Raw genomic sequence first — 13,137 nt, 5'->3', positions numbered from 1 at the left:
TGTTGAGCAGATGTCTGCTGCCATGATGGCCTAAGACATCATCAGGACAGAAAAGGTAGAGAACAGGTAATTATTTTACTATATGGGCATTGTGGCAGGCTCTAGTATTTGAGCACCTAGGCAAGAACGAATAGTAATCTTACACCCATAAATAAACGCCAATTGACAATACAGCATTTCGATTGGTGTACATTACTGCGGATTACATGCAGATGGATGCTAGTATGCCTCCAGTTCGCATTCGTCAACAGCACATTCCCTTGTTCACATGGAGAGATGTCTTGCCGCCAGTTGAGCATTGTCTGCATAAATGATACATTCAGACAGGCACAGGCAGCGTCTACAATGGACGATGTGACATTCTGTCTATGGGACGGGGTGAACTGGAGGGGGAAGTCATAATTAGTAGATCGGACGTCTTGTCCCAATGATAAATGCCGCACTCTTGGGTCCCCTTGGGTCACCTTTGGGGACACGGATGTCAGAGGTACAGGTCAACATTAAAGCGTCACTGTTGATTTTCTGGCATTATGCAATTAATTTATTTCATTTTTTTCGGTTGACCAGCCAACCCCTTTATTTTTTAGGCTAGGTAGTATACAGTGCTCTCCCATGAAGTGACTGACAGGGAGAGCAGAAAAATGTAATGCATGTTTGTCAAAGTTTCATTAGCAGCTCTTTTTAGCAGCTTCACTTTGACACTTTAGGCGTAATTGTGCTTTAATAGGTAGGATTTACCAAGATCGAGTAAGCGCACACACTACACTGTAATCAGAGAAGAAAATTATGATCCTCTGCGCTCTAAAAGTTAATTATGGAGTACCTCTTATGTGTCTCTAACAAATCACCAACCAGTTATTATGAGATATATATATGCAATGTTATAGACAGTTGGAAACTACTAGCTGCTTCTAATGTGACAACAGCCCCCAGTACCTGCTGTGCACACAGGTTACAGAGATGGCATGTTGTTTTCTTGTGGTTTTAACCTACAATGCCATGGATGCAATACAATAATGTAATGAAACAAGAGAAAATGCAATGGGCGCTTTAAAATTACAGTATCTTATTCACTTACCTCCCATTGCAGCAAAGCTGGGGTCAATGTGCAGAGGATTCCAATCACCACTGAGGCGGTACAGAGCGGCCTAAGGGAGGAGGGAGCAAAAGCATCAATCACTGCTAGATCCAATTCAATCAAAATTGCGTCTCAGCTTCTACCTAGCATCTCTGAAACACATTTCTTCTTTAATTAAATACACTTAAGTTTAATATTCAGCACTCATCAGAACCTAATTTGCAGTAGCCTGTTAATTGTAAAGGGAACCAGTCAGTAGGTTCCTGCTGCCCAAACCAGAGACAGCATGAAGTCATATTACAGAGATGTACTCTAGGATTTATTCTGAAACACTTCAGAAAAAAAGAATGAACAAGAAGAGTGGGAAAAATAGTCACAGAGGTGGGGCCTGTCTGCCTGCTTCTACCCTTCCAAATCTCTTAGATTGGCAGGTCTCTCACGGTTTGCAAATAGCAAAAGATTTGTCAACCTAGTCCATCTGGAGACGAGCAGTCATGGCTCCATCCCGTGACTATTCTCCCCGCTCATGAACTTCACTCCATCGCTACACATGCAAGAACAGTAGAGTAACAGTAGATTTGGACTTCTTACAACTGTACGGTCACAGTAACCTACAGGACCAAAGTCACGATTTTATTTCTAATATACACACACACAGTGATACCATGGGTTAAGAGTGCCTCAACTTGCAAGCTTTTTGACGAGAGCAGGCTCTCTCCCGAATTTTTGCTTTGACTTAAGAGCAGACAGGTGAGTATATATTTTATTTATTTATTTACTGCAGCAAGGGATGCTTTCACGGAAGGGCTTATATTTAAAGCTCTTCCCCGAAAATCACTGCAGGGATGCCGGCGTTCTATTGCTTTCAATGGGGCAACACCATGCCCATTGAAATCAGTGGAAGAGCGTCACAATCCGGAATGGATTAATGGCTTTTCCATTATATGTACTATTATATATATATATATATATATATATATATATATATATATATATATATATATATATATATATATATATATATATATATATATATATATATATATATATATATATATTAGTGAGATAGTGGTTTTTTCATACCAGATTCATTTTATAAGAAAATATCACATCAAAGGCAGTCAAAGGACATTGCTCCTTTGACATCCAAAATCCATCAAAATATTGTAATAGTCCAGAGCAGTTTAAAAAAACAAACGAATGTTAAAAGGAAATACCCATGTGTTTTTGCTACATTTCAGTTTCAATTTACATATATATTCAAGTTAATTTAGGAAAGCCTTCCTTTAGTATACTTACACTTAAATCATGATCTAGTCCTCCAGTGATCCAATAAAAACTGCCTAGAATATGCAGCTCAATGTGTAAATTCACATTTCTAATGTAGCACTAAAAAATTAGTATTTTATGATTGATGTTAGCTCATTTCATTCGTTTGCAGGCTACTCACTTCATTCATTTCAAGATGGGGATAGTAGGAAGAGTTGATGCCATTTATTTCCTCACTGCTGTTAGTTGCAGGAATAGATTGAAAAAGATTTCCAAGTTTTGAAAGCTGTATCTTTTTCTGACTTTACTGCCGTGCTTCCCTTCGTGCACATCATTCTCTATCAAGCGGTCGCTGTCCTCCACGGATGTCTTTCCTGTATCAGATTCTTAAGGGTCCTGTTACACAGGATGACGGTCAGGCTCTTCAGTGTCTGACAGTTATACCAGCGATAATCACAACTGGGCTTTGATACGGGAGGGAAGATTGCTCAGTGAATGAAGGCAGAGCACACTGGAGATCGTTCCAGCCGGCCTCCTCCATTCACAGTAAACAGGTCGTCATTCATAAATGAATGTTGGCCTGTTTATGCTGGCCAACTGTCATTTGACTTTTAAGCCTGCAAAAACGGAGCGAAAGAATTATCAATAGTTGCTCAGTTGCTGACAGAATTTACCCTAAAACATTATCGTTCAGATTCCTGCGATCCAGCGAGAACGTAAATGATAACGCTAGGGAACAAAAAAAAAATTTCATGGTGCCTGGAATTTTAGACCTTATTTTGAGTATTTTTGTGCTGTTGATTCCAAAAATACCATCCATTTTGTTCTACTTTTTGAGATATTTTCTGACTTTATTATCTATTTTTGTTACATTCTCTTCATTTCCCAGCATTTGCCTACTATTAGTACATATGGTACATATCGCACTACACATCAAACTTGGTTTGATGAAACAATGTGTAAAGACATTGCAGAGAAATGGAACGTGTATCAGCTACAATTGTAGAAATTTTCCAGCGGTGAGCATGGAGAGGCTAAAAGCAGGTAAATTTGATGGACCAAAAAATACGGGAATTCATAAAAAAAACAACGTTTCCAAGATTCAGTGGCTAACTTTGAGGTGCATGCACGGTCGTTGTTTTGTATGGTTGTAAAGTATTTCATTGGGAACTATAAGGCCATAAACTACGGTGAACTTGTAGAGCATACGCTTACTTCTGTTCCTGAACACTTGGGTGTAACATGATCATCAGATTGCAGGACCTGCAGTCATTTTAGATGGATTTCCAGATTGTCTCGGTGACGTAAGTGATGAACAGGGTGAACGATTTCACCAGGAAATAAGGACCGTGGAAGAACAGGACTGCGGACAATGGGATATACATATGATGGCAGACTACTGGTGAAACATGTCCAGGAATAGCTCATTGCAAGAAATCACAGTGCTCGCTTTCTGACTGCAACTTTCATCTGCCGCCAGCCCTGGTCTTCTGCCCATATACAGTTATACAAGAACTCTACTTGGCCTAAACTTTGCTTAGGATTTCCATCTATTGCTTTAGTAGCACTCATTGGTGTTCGTCCTTCAGCATGTTATCTGCTGCTAAGGGGGAATACTCTAAGGTTAGCGTTCTAGGGATTCACTGTGGAAAAGTCCACAACTCTCTGCGGAGGTTAACGGTGAAGAATGCACACAATCTCTTTGCTCTCTGGTTTAACCCTTAGCCAAGTCCAATAGCAACCCAGAAGGTCCACCTTGGCAAGCCTTGTACCACAAACAGAAAATGACATATTGTCCATGCATCTATGGATAGAAAATGCTAGCTAATGAAGTCCATTAGTCTTGTCACAGATTGAAGCACAGTGTACTAATAGTTGAGAGGGGAATAGAGAGAAGGTGAAAACAGAACGTGAACAAGCAGGCTGTGATCAAAAAAAGAAGTGTCTTTTAAAACACGTGAGTGTAGCCATAGTGTCACACGGTACCTGCCATTTGTAATTTTAGGGATTTTTTTGAAAAAAAAAAGTGTTAAGGAGGCGGCTTTTCTCCTTTGCTGTTGCTATTTAAGCCGTTTGACTCGCGGTCAGCCTAAGCATCTGAAATCAAGCTAAACTGGGGTAAATACTACTACCTCAACTAGATGAAGATAATGTTGTGTTATGTAGTTTTAAATGGCATTATCCTTAGAATTTGCTTATATAGGAGGTAAAGTAAGGCAAAAGGTAAAAAGGCCAAGAGCCAAATGTAAGAAAAATGTAGAAGCAGATGGCAGTGATAGGAACAATAGGTATGAAGCAACTTTTGTATCGATATTTTTGTAGGTTTATGCCTATGTTGAACTGCAAAAATTCTTACAGATTTAAGGCAAACCGTTGTTGTAAACTATCACATAGAAATTAATCTGCAAAGTAAATTAAACATGTTTTGCCCAATTTCAGATATTTCCCCGGAGGACACAGCCCAGCATATTGTGCAAAAGACTTTCATTTTCATTACAACTGAATTTCGGTAGTTCTTCAGCTAATGCTCCAACATCCTTCTGCTCTGTGTTTAACCCCATCTGCATACTTAATGTTTTCTACAAAGGAACGTTGTAGCGGCAAATCCGCCGACGGCCGCTAATCTCGGGATTAGCCAGCCATGTGGACGAGATTTCTCAGAAATCTCGTCCACACGGGACGGCCAATCCGCTGCGGTAAGTCCGGCTGAAACCGCATGTCTATTTACTTTTCTTTTTTGCTTATTTTCGTCGTGGCCGCGCTCTCCTCTATGGAGCGCCGGCCGCAACGGAAAAGCGAGCGGCCAGGCCGCTTCAAAGCCGCCGCGGTGGTTCTCCCGGCGGAAATCTTGCGGTTTTTGCTGCGGCCAAACCGTGCGATTTCCGACGGGAATACGCCCCATGTGAACCCAGCCTAAATCTAGGCTTTTATAGCCTGGAAGGCAAGCACCTCCACAGTGCCTCAATCGGCTGCTATCCCTGTAATTACAGGATAAAGGTACAAACAAAAGTACGGTCTGTGTCAAATACAGGAAAAACAAAAACACAATGTATCTCAGTTATAATTAAATGGTTCCAAAGATTATTTTTATAGTCAAACACAGCCTTTTTAAAGAAATTCTAAACAGCAGTATCTCCTTGTTTACCTATCTATCGAGCGCACGTTAGAACATGCTATTTAATGTCATCTAATAATTAAATGTTGCATTTGTTGAAGAAAAAAACAAAACAAAACATACAGATAGTAATGTTGTCATTTAGCAGAATTTACTGGTCTGAACTGAAGATGAATTTAAAAGGGTTATACCATGAAGCCCCAGACATCAAAAAAAATTCCAAAATTCTAAAATGCCAGTAACCGCTACTATAAACTACTCTGCATGGTTTCCATTCAATTTTATACCCTTTTCATTTTTTCCTTTATGCAAATGGAAAGATGGAACATTACGTCTGCATCACCACCTACTGGAAGGCAGCATTCCTGCAAGTCAATGCCAGACTTTTTAAAGCAAGCTTTATGATAATGTGCAAACAAAATATTCAGGATCTTGGGCTTTGTGAAAAAGGTTTTCCTGCTTTATTGATCTATCAGTGCTTTAAAATCTTCATGGAGAACGCGTTTCGATTTGCTCAAAATCTTGTTCACCTCAGTTCAACATTACAGCCAGTCTCCTTAAAAACAAACTTCATTAAAACCACCTGATTTTTAACCCCCTTATGTTTTCCAAGGTTAATGTGTGGCTATCACATCCCTGCTCCCATAGAGACCGTGAAACCACCATTTAACCCTTATTTCAATAGTCCGTTCTTCCTTTAATATCTTTCTCCTTCTTATAACTGTATTCATTTATAGGCATTACGTAGGAGTTCCTCAAAAACAACCCACTACATCTTGTCTTGAAAGTTATCACTATTTTTATGCACTGTCACAGCATTGCAATACATTTGTATTTCCCATGTGTCAAATTGGTTTTAGCTTGTTACTTGATTTACTAATGCTCATGGTAAATGCTAATTATTCTAGCATAGAAAAGAAAGAAAAAAGAAAAAAAAACAAAAAAACTTTGTATATACATTTTTCAGAAAAATTCCCCATTAACTTAGTAGATATACAGAAGGTCTGTTTTATGTTCATTCCCATGGGAAATCTAGTTCCCAGGGTTAGTATCCAAAACACTTCTCTCTAATATTCTTGTTTGATCTACTTGCTGTTTCCTTAAATACTCACTTCAATCACTTCAATGCCATAATAAACAAAGCTACTTATAATAATGACTGTGTATGGTTATTCCAGCTTTTGCTCACAATTCCCAGACAACTGTTTCAGGGCGATTGCCCCTCCTGATTGTTATAAGGCTGGTTTTAAAGAGTCGGACATTGACTTGCAGGAATGCTGCTTTCCAATAGATGGTGCCTCAGAGGTATTGTTCCATCTCTCAGTTTGCATATTTTCCAGGGGAGCTTAGATGGCCTCATAAGTCTCCTCACACACTTTCTAGGTGTTCTCCTTAAGGAGAAATTATACCTTTCCTGACCTATAACTGCCTACAACTTACTAAACCACTTGCATGCACTCTATAGGTCTTTCACTTTCCCTGCAGCACATCACTATCAGTCAGTCTCCTCCTCCCTTTGGCAACCATAAACATAGTTCCACTCTCCTCAGTAAGTTAATCTCCAGAAGTTTAGGTACTGGTTATACCTAGAGTAAGGAGCACTGAAAAAAAGATAGTGTCCATTTTCACACAACCAATCTTCTCTTTACTGTGCTACTGCTCAGGAAGCTCTGGTCCTTCCCTGACAAGTGGGGTTCAGGCAACTTGTATAGGATGTTTGGTGTAGTGAACCTCTGTTTATCTGTAAAGGAATGAGGATCTGGCAGTAAGGAGAGTGACTGAGCACGAGTGCCCACCAACAAATCAGCTCAGTAGGTGGATGCCCACAATGATATAACTTTAGAGCAACAGGTGGCTCCATATCAAAGGGGTTTCCCACCACTGAAATTATTGATGACATTGCCTCAGGATAGGTCATCAGTAGTTGATTGGTGGGGATCTCGAGCAGTGGAGCCCTGCCAATCAGCTGATTTAAGAGGCTGCAGCGCTCAAGTGAGCACTGCCGTCTCTTCTCAGACATGTGACGTTAAGTTCATTCGCCACAATGGCCACAGGATAGCTCAGTCACATTTAGGTGAATGAGACTGAGCTGCTATACTAGGCACGAGCCCTATACAATGCACAGCGTGTGTATTATGGATTGAATGCTGCTGTCATTTTAGTCAGCTGATTGGCACAGATCCCAAGTGGTGGACCCCCACTAATCAACTACTGATGACCTATCCTGAAGATACATTATCAATAGTTTAGTACCGGAAAGCCCTCTAAGTAAAGATGCATGTAAATAGCAAATATTGTTAATTTTAATCATCTAATCTAAAGTCTTACAGCTGAAATTTAATTGCAGGTTTTGTAGTCCTTTTACTAGAAAAAGTAAAACAAAAAAACTAAAAATAGCAAAAGATTAAACTAGTATTTTTCATATAAAAGCTAAGGGACAGCTGGCTTTTAAATTTGCTCACAGCGCGACCTACCGGTAGTGTTCGTGTTGTGATTTTAATATACTGCAGCCTCAGTGATTGCTTACAACTTTATATAAAACTTTTTACTTTCATCTCTCATCTTAGCAAATGATAAAACAGTCCTCAAAGTGTCATAAGAAAACATTCTATCCAAATACAGGTATTATGCAAACTTGGCATGTGTATGGTGAGGGACATTTAAAGGGGTTGTCCCGCGCCGAAACGGGTTTTTTTTTTTTCAATAGCCCCCCCCCCCGTTCGGCGCGAGACAAACCCGATGCAGGGGTTTAAAAAAAAAACACGGATAGTACTTACCCGAATTCCCGCGCTCCGGTGACTTCTTACTTACCTTGCGAAGATGGCCGCCGGGATCTTCACCCACGGTGGACCGCAGGTCTTTTCCCATGGTGCACCGTGGGCTCTGTGCGTTCCATTGCCGATTCCAGCCTCCTGATTGGCTGGAATCGGCACACGTGACGGGGCGGAGCTACGAGGAGCAGCTCTCCAGCACGAGCGGCCCCATTCAGAAGGGAGAAGACCGGACTGCGCAAGCGCGTCTAATCGGGAGATTAGACGCTGAAATTAGATGGCACCATGGAGACGGGGACGCTAGCAACAGAGCAGGTAAGTGAATAACTTCTGTATGGCTCATAATTAATGCACAATGTATATTACAAAGTGCATTAATATGGCCATACAGAAGTGTATAACCCCACTTGCTTTCGCGGGACAACCCCTTTAAGGTTCTATTTTTTTTCCCACTAAGTTTGGTGCTAAAAAAAAGTAACTTTGCAATGGAACATTTATTTCTATTGTGCTCAATTTTTCCATTTCTCTGAATACAGATACCAAAGTAAACAACATATCTTCATTCTGTTTGCCATAGTTACGTCCAGGAATATATGTATAGAAGAATACACATAAGTATGCCAACTACAGTATAGTAATATACTTTGGTCCTCAAAGTAGGATCCAACTAGACACCATAGAGATGGTGGTAATGACCATTAAGGGCTCAGATAAATAAGGAGTACTATGCCCTTTACTGCATAGGGTGGTTTTAGACTAAACAATTAGCGTTCAAAAAAAAAAAGTTCAAATGATTGCTTTTCGCTCGCTGTTCATTTTATGCCGGCATAAAAATAATTATTCACTTATCGTTTGGTTTAAACAGCGATTGTTCAGTCGCTCTCATTCACTTATACAGAGAATGTGAAAAACGAAACCATTTTGAGCGATTTCTTGTTTGAACGAGCCAACAATGTATCTCCTTGTATAAACAGAGTGCCCAAGCAAACGAGCTAACGATGATGTAATTAGTTCAAGAAAAAATATGGGTACGTCTAAAAGGGCCGTTAGTAAAAGTGTATTCCCAGAATGCCAACTTAATCACCTCACCACAGGATAAGGGATAAGCGTTTGATCTGTAGAATCTAACCACAGAGTCCCCCCACCAATCATGAGAACAGGGGTCCCATGCCTCCCATTTGAATGGAATGGTGTTAAGGCAAATGTACTGATGCCCAAATAAAACACTACTGAACCACCAAATACATTGCTCATCTACGTCTAGCAGTTCCATCGTGTTTGAACGGAGCGCAGCCTTAAAGGTCCTGTGGCTAGGTGATGAATTTTAAATCTGGGAATACCCCTATAATGTTTTTACCATCCTAAACCAAGAGGAATCTCACTTTTGGGATGAGTTTTCAATGGAATCATAGTTTTATGCCACACACACAACTCACTGAAAAAAAGACATTTGGCACAAAGTGATATTGTAGCTAATATCTGGAAATGTGGACACGGATTTCAAGTTACCTTGAACGAATCTGAATTCTTGAAGTTTTATTGCTCAGTAGTTTGATTATGCCATAAGTGCACAGTATGCACATATTAACGGTGATACATATTGTTTTGGTGGCACAAATAGGGTGAAATGTTGGGTAATACTGTACATGCATGTAAATCCACAGAATTACACACTAGCATAACTGAGCAGTACTCCAGTGCTAGTGGATGTGTCCTTATAAGCCTGGCATACACAAAGCTCAAGATCAGCACATCTCAAAACAGGAGGTGCAATTGGGTGTGTCGCTAGTCACCGACCTGATTACATTTTTGGAGAGTTCTCTTTGTACATGGCTTTGCTGCCGCCCTCCCCTCTTCCACCCACTCCAAATAGCCAGCACTACTACTTCCCATTTGGCACCAGCAAGCGGGGAAAGGAGACTAGTAGACTACTTACAAGTAAGCACAGCCCCAAGAGACCAGGCTGTACAGCAGGGATCAGGCAGCACACTAGTGTCACCCGGGCCACCTTTGTGTAACTCCTCCTACATGTGTTAAGGTAAATGGAGGGGCAGGATAGACTGTGGCAGCCAGCCCTAGCTGGAGAAAAAAAGGTAGGGTCTGAGTGTGCTGTTAAGTGTGACAAAAGGGACAGACAGGGGCTCTATAAAGGCAGGTAATAGTAGGTAGTGATAGAAACACATTACAAGACATGCACTTTCTTTATTGCAATTAATTCATATGCATAGGAGTAAAACATCATATAATATTTCAACCATGGTGTCAGAGTCCAGTAACGGCTTGCAAAAAGTCGAGGGACATATTACAGTTTAGCATAATTCTATGTCAAAATAGATAAAATAAGCCGACCACAAAAAAAGTAAAATACCCATAAATAGTTTAACTAGAACTCGCTTTCACTAATGCGTTAACACATTATTCCCTTATGTGGAACAGAATTAAGGATGTTTGCTGCTTAGAAAATGAAAATGAAAGCAGCCAACATATAGAGGATATAATTATATTTAGATTCTGCTTAACGGCATCTCGGCTTTTATTCTATTATGCAGCATAATAGAAGTGGTAATACACAGCGAAGAGCGCAGTAAACGGCTTTCATTCCAGGTGCAGCGACAGAAGTGTCATGTACAACATTATTGATCGCTCAGTAACAATTCCATGTTTCTGACTTTATTGCACAAAAGCCAATGCAATCACTTCATTATAGTCCGCAATCATTACTCTGGAAGATTAACTTCATGTCCATAAGTAAACGTAAAGCCGTCTTACAGCAACTATTGCCTTAAAAGCATTTGAGAGTTTAGCACAGTTGTTAATATTGTATCACCCTGTGAGCATTTTCCTTCTTCATGTGTATGAAAATATCACATTGCTGTTCTCTATGGCTAGAATTAGCAAGACAACCTTGTCGCTTGTGCTGGGTGGCACATACTGCTTAATTATTTGTATCGGGACTTACCAATACCAAAAATCATAGATGGAGAATGTTCATATTTGCACAACAAATGCAGAAGTCCGGCACTTACTGCACATTAAAGTGTAAATATTACTTTTAAGCAGGTGTTCAAATGACATGAAGAATAGGTAAAGCTTTTTATTCATTCTCATTGTTCCCCCCAAAGCCAAAAATGGATCCATCAGGAAGAGGCGTCTTGATATTCCCTTCATACCGCCTCAATCTGCTAGATTTGATTCCTTTTTCTGCATCCGCAAAACATCACGCAATGCAGAAGCACAGGAACTGGCATATGTGGTACCAATTCAAGGCGTTATTCAATTTTTGTGGCATAACACAGTACTCACTTGTCCAAAACAGGATGATCAATTCCCACGTTGCATTATCTATGTGCGGTTTTAAGCTGGTTTTATGCTATACTGCATTTTTTTCAAACATTATGCTACACATGGCAGTAAAGAAAAAAACTGAGAAACTGAATGTGATTCTCCAGTCCAGAAACAAAGATGGCAACACCAACTTCTCTGACTGCCATACACTGTATCAGTAGACATCATTGGTCTAAGACAGTGTTTTTCTCAACTCCAGTCCTCAGGGACCACCAACGGGTCATGTCTTCAGGATATCCTGTAGTAAGAACACCTGTGGTAATGTCTGAGGCACTGACAATAATGACATCTGTGCAATACGGAGGACATCCTGAAAACATGACCTGTTGGAGGTTTTGAGGACTGGAGTTGAGAAACACTGGTCTAAGCCACTATACACCTGCTTTCATTGACCAAGTGAGTAGCTTTGGACAGTCAAGTCAGCATGTAGTAACTTTCAAAACATTAAGACTTGTTTTTTCTGGCATTCATGCTGGCGTCACTGCAAGTTCAGAGCTCAGTGGGCATTTTGCCTCGTCTCAAAAGCCTCTGATACTATGCATTGGAACTGCAGGTGCAGCTTGTGGTAAAGTCTGTATGCTGCAATATGATGACTAGCATCTGCAGGCTACAGGTTGTAAGTAGTGAAATTCTCAGCAGCCTGCAAGAACTCGTCCATGGGAAAGACCTTTCTCGTATTCAATAGACGAAAGAAAGGGCAAATAGATTTACGGCAAAAAGTCATACATGGAAAGTATAGAATGTGTACTAGTCCTTTAAATATTTATTATACATAACTGCAGATTTCAGTTTTTCTATCTGCCTTCCATAGAGGTTACAGCCATCCTACCATTTGACACTTTATAGTATTCACAGATACAAAAAAGGTCAGAGCCGGTGACCGTTGCTTTCCAACCCAGACAAGGTGAGGTGCTACTGTTTTGCTATTCAGCAGTACTTTAAATAGGAAAAAGATATTTTACTACCTGGTAAAACGGAATATAAAAACAGGCACAAATGCATATAAAACAAACTTTTCCAAATCCAACCTAATTATTTTCTTCAGGTGTCTTTTGCTACTGCCAACACATTATAACAGCCAAAGTACTTATGAGTCTGCAGTCATACTGTTGTTCTCTCTAGACTTTTAGAATGGAAACCTTGCAAGTTATTGCTATGGAACAATTAATATGTGCCTAAGGGAATTTTATCATCATTTCATAGTCACTAGTAGGCGAAAGAGGAGCACGCTATAAAATTTCAAAATTGGTTTCATTGGGCAGAACTGCCTTTTAATAGTCTCCATGTACAGTATGCACTGACTAAAACAGAAAAGTCACAAGTAAACATCTTTTCGACTAGAACCTGTTATCTAGACATAGTAAATGAGTTACTGTGAGAAGCACATCCTTAGGGTCAATGCCCATGGATGGAATCGCTACGCGTTTCTCGCTGCGGAAAATCGTGTGTGAAGTCCGCCGCTATTAGGTTCTATTAAACCTAGTAGCTTTCTGTCTGCCAATGCTCACATCGGAGTGGGTAAAAAAAATCACGTCACGTTTTATTTTCTGCTGCGGGAG

At 40.2% G+C, this 13,137-nt stretch overlaps 1 protein-coding gene across 1 annotated transcript in view; it reads right to left on the bottom strand.

Moving 5' to 3' along the window:
• Positions 1-13,137, bottom strand: part of HSD17B4 (hydroxysteroid 17-beta dehydrogenase 4) — a 269,906-nt gene that overhangs the window by 56,388 nt on the left and 200,381 nt on the right. The window contains exon 18 of the mRNA XM_066603105.1: positions 1,079-1,148. Within this exon, the coding sequence (XP_066459202.1) occupies positions 1,079-1,148 (70 nt within the window). The remainder of the gene's footprint in view (positions 1-1,078; positions 1,149-13,137) is intronic.

Source organism: Eleutherodactylus coqui, chromosome 5, assembly GCF_035609145.1.
Source record: "Eleutherodactylus coqui strain aEleCoq1 chromosome 5, aEleCoq1.hap1, whole genome shotgun sequence".
Classification (NCBI taxonomy): Eukaryota; Metazoa; Chordata; class Amphibia; order Anura; family Eleutherodactylidae; genus Eleutherodactylus; species Eleutherodactylus coqui.
This window is presented reverse-complemented; position numbering and strand designations above follow the sequence as displayed.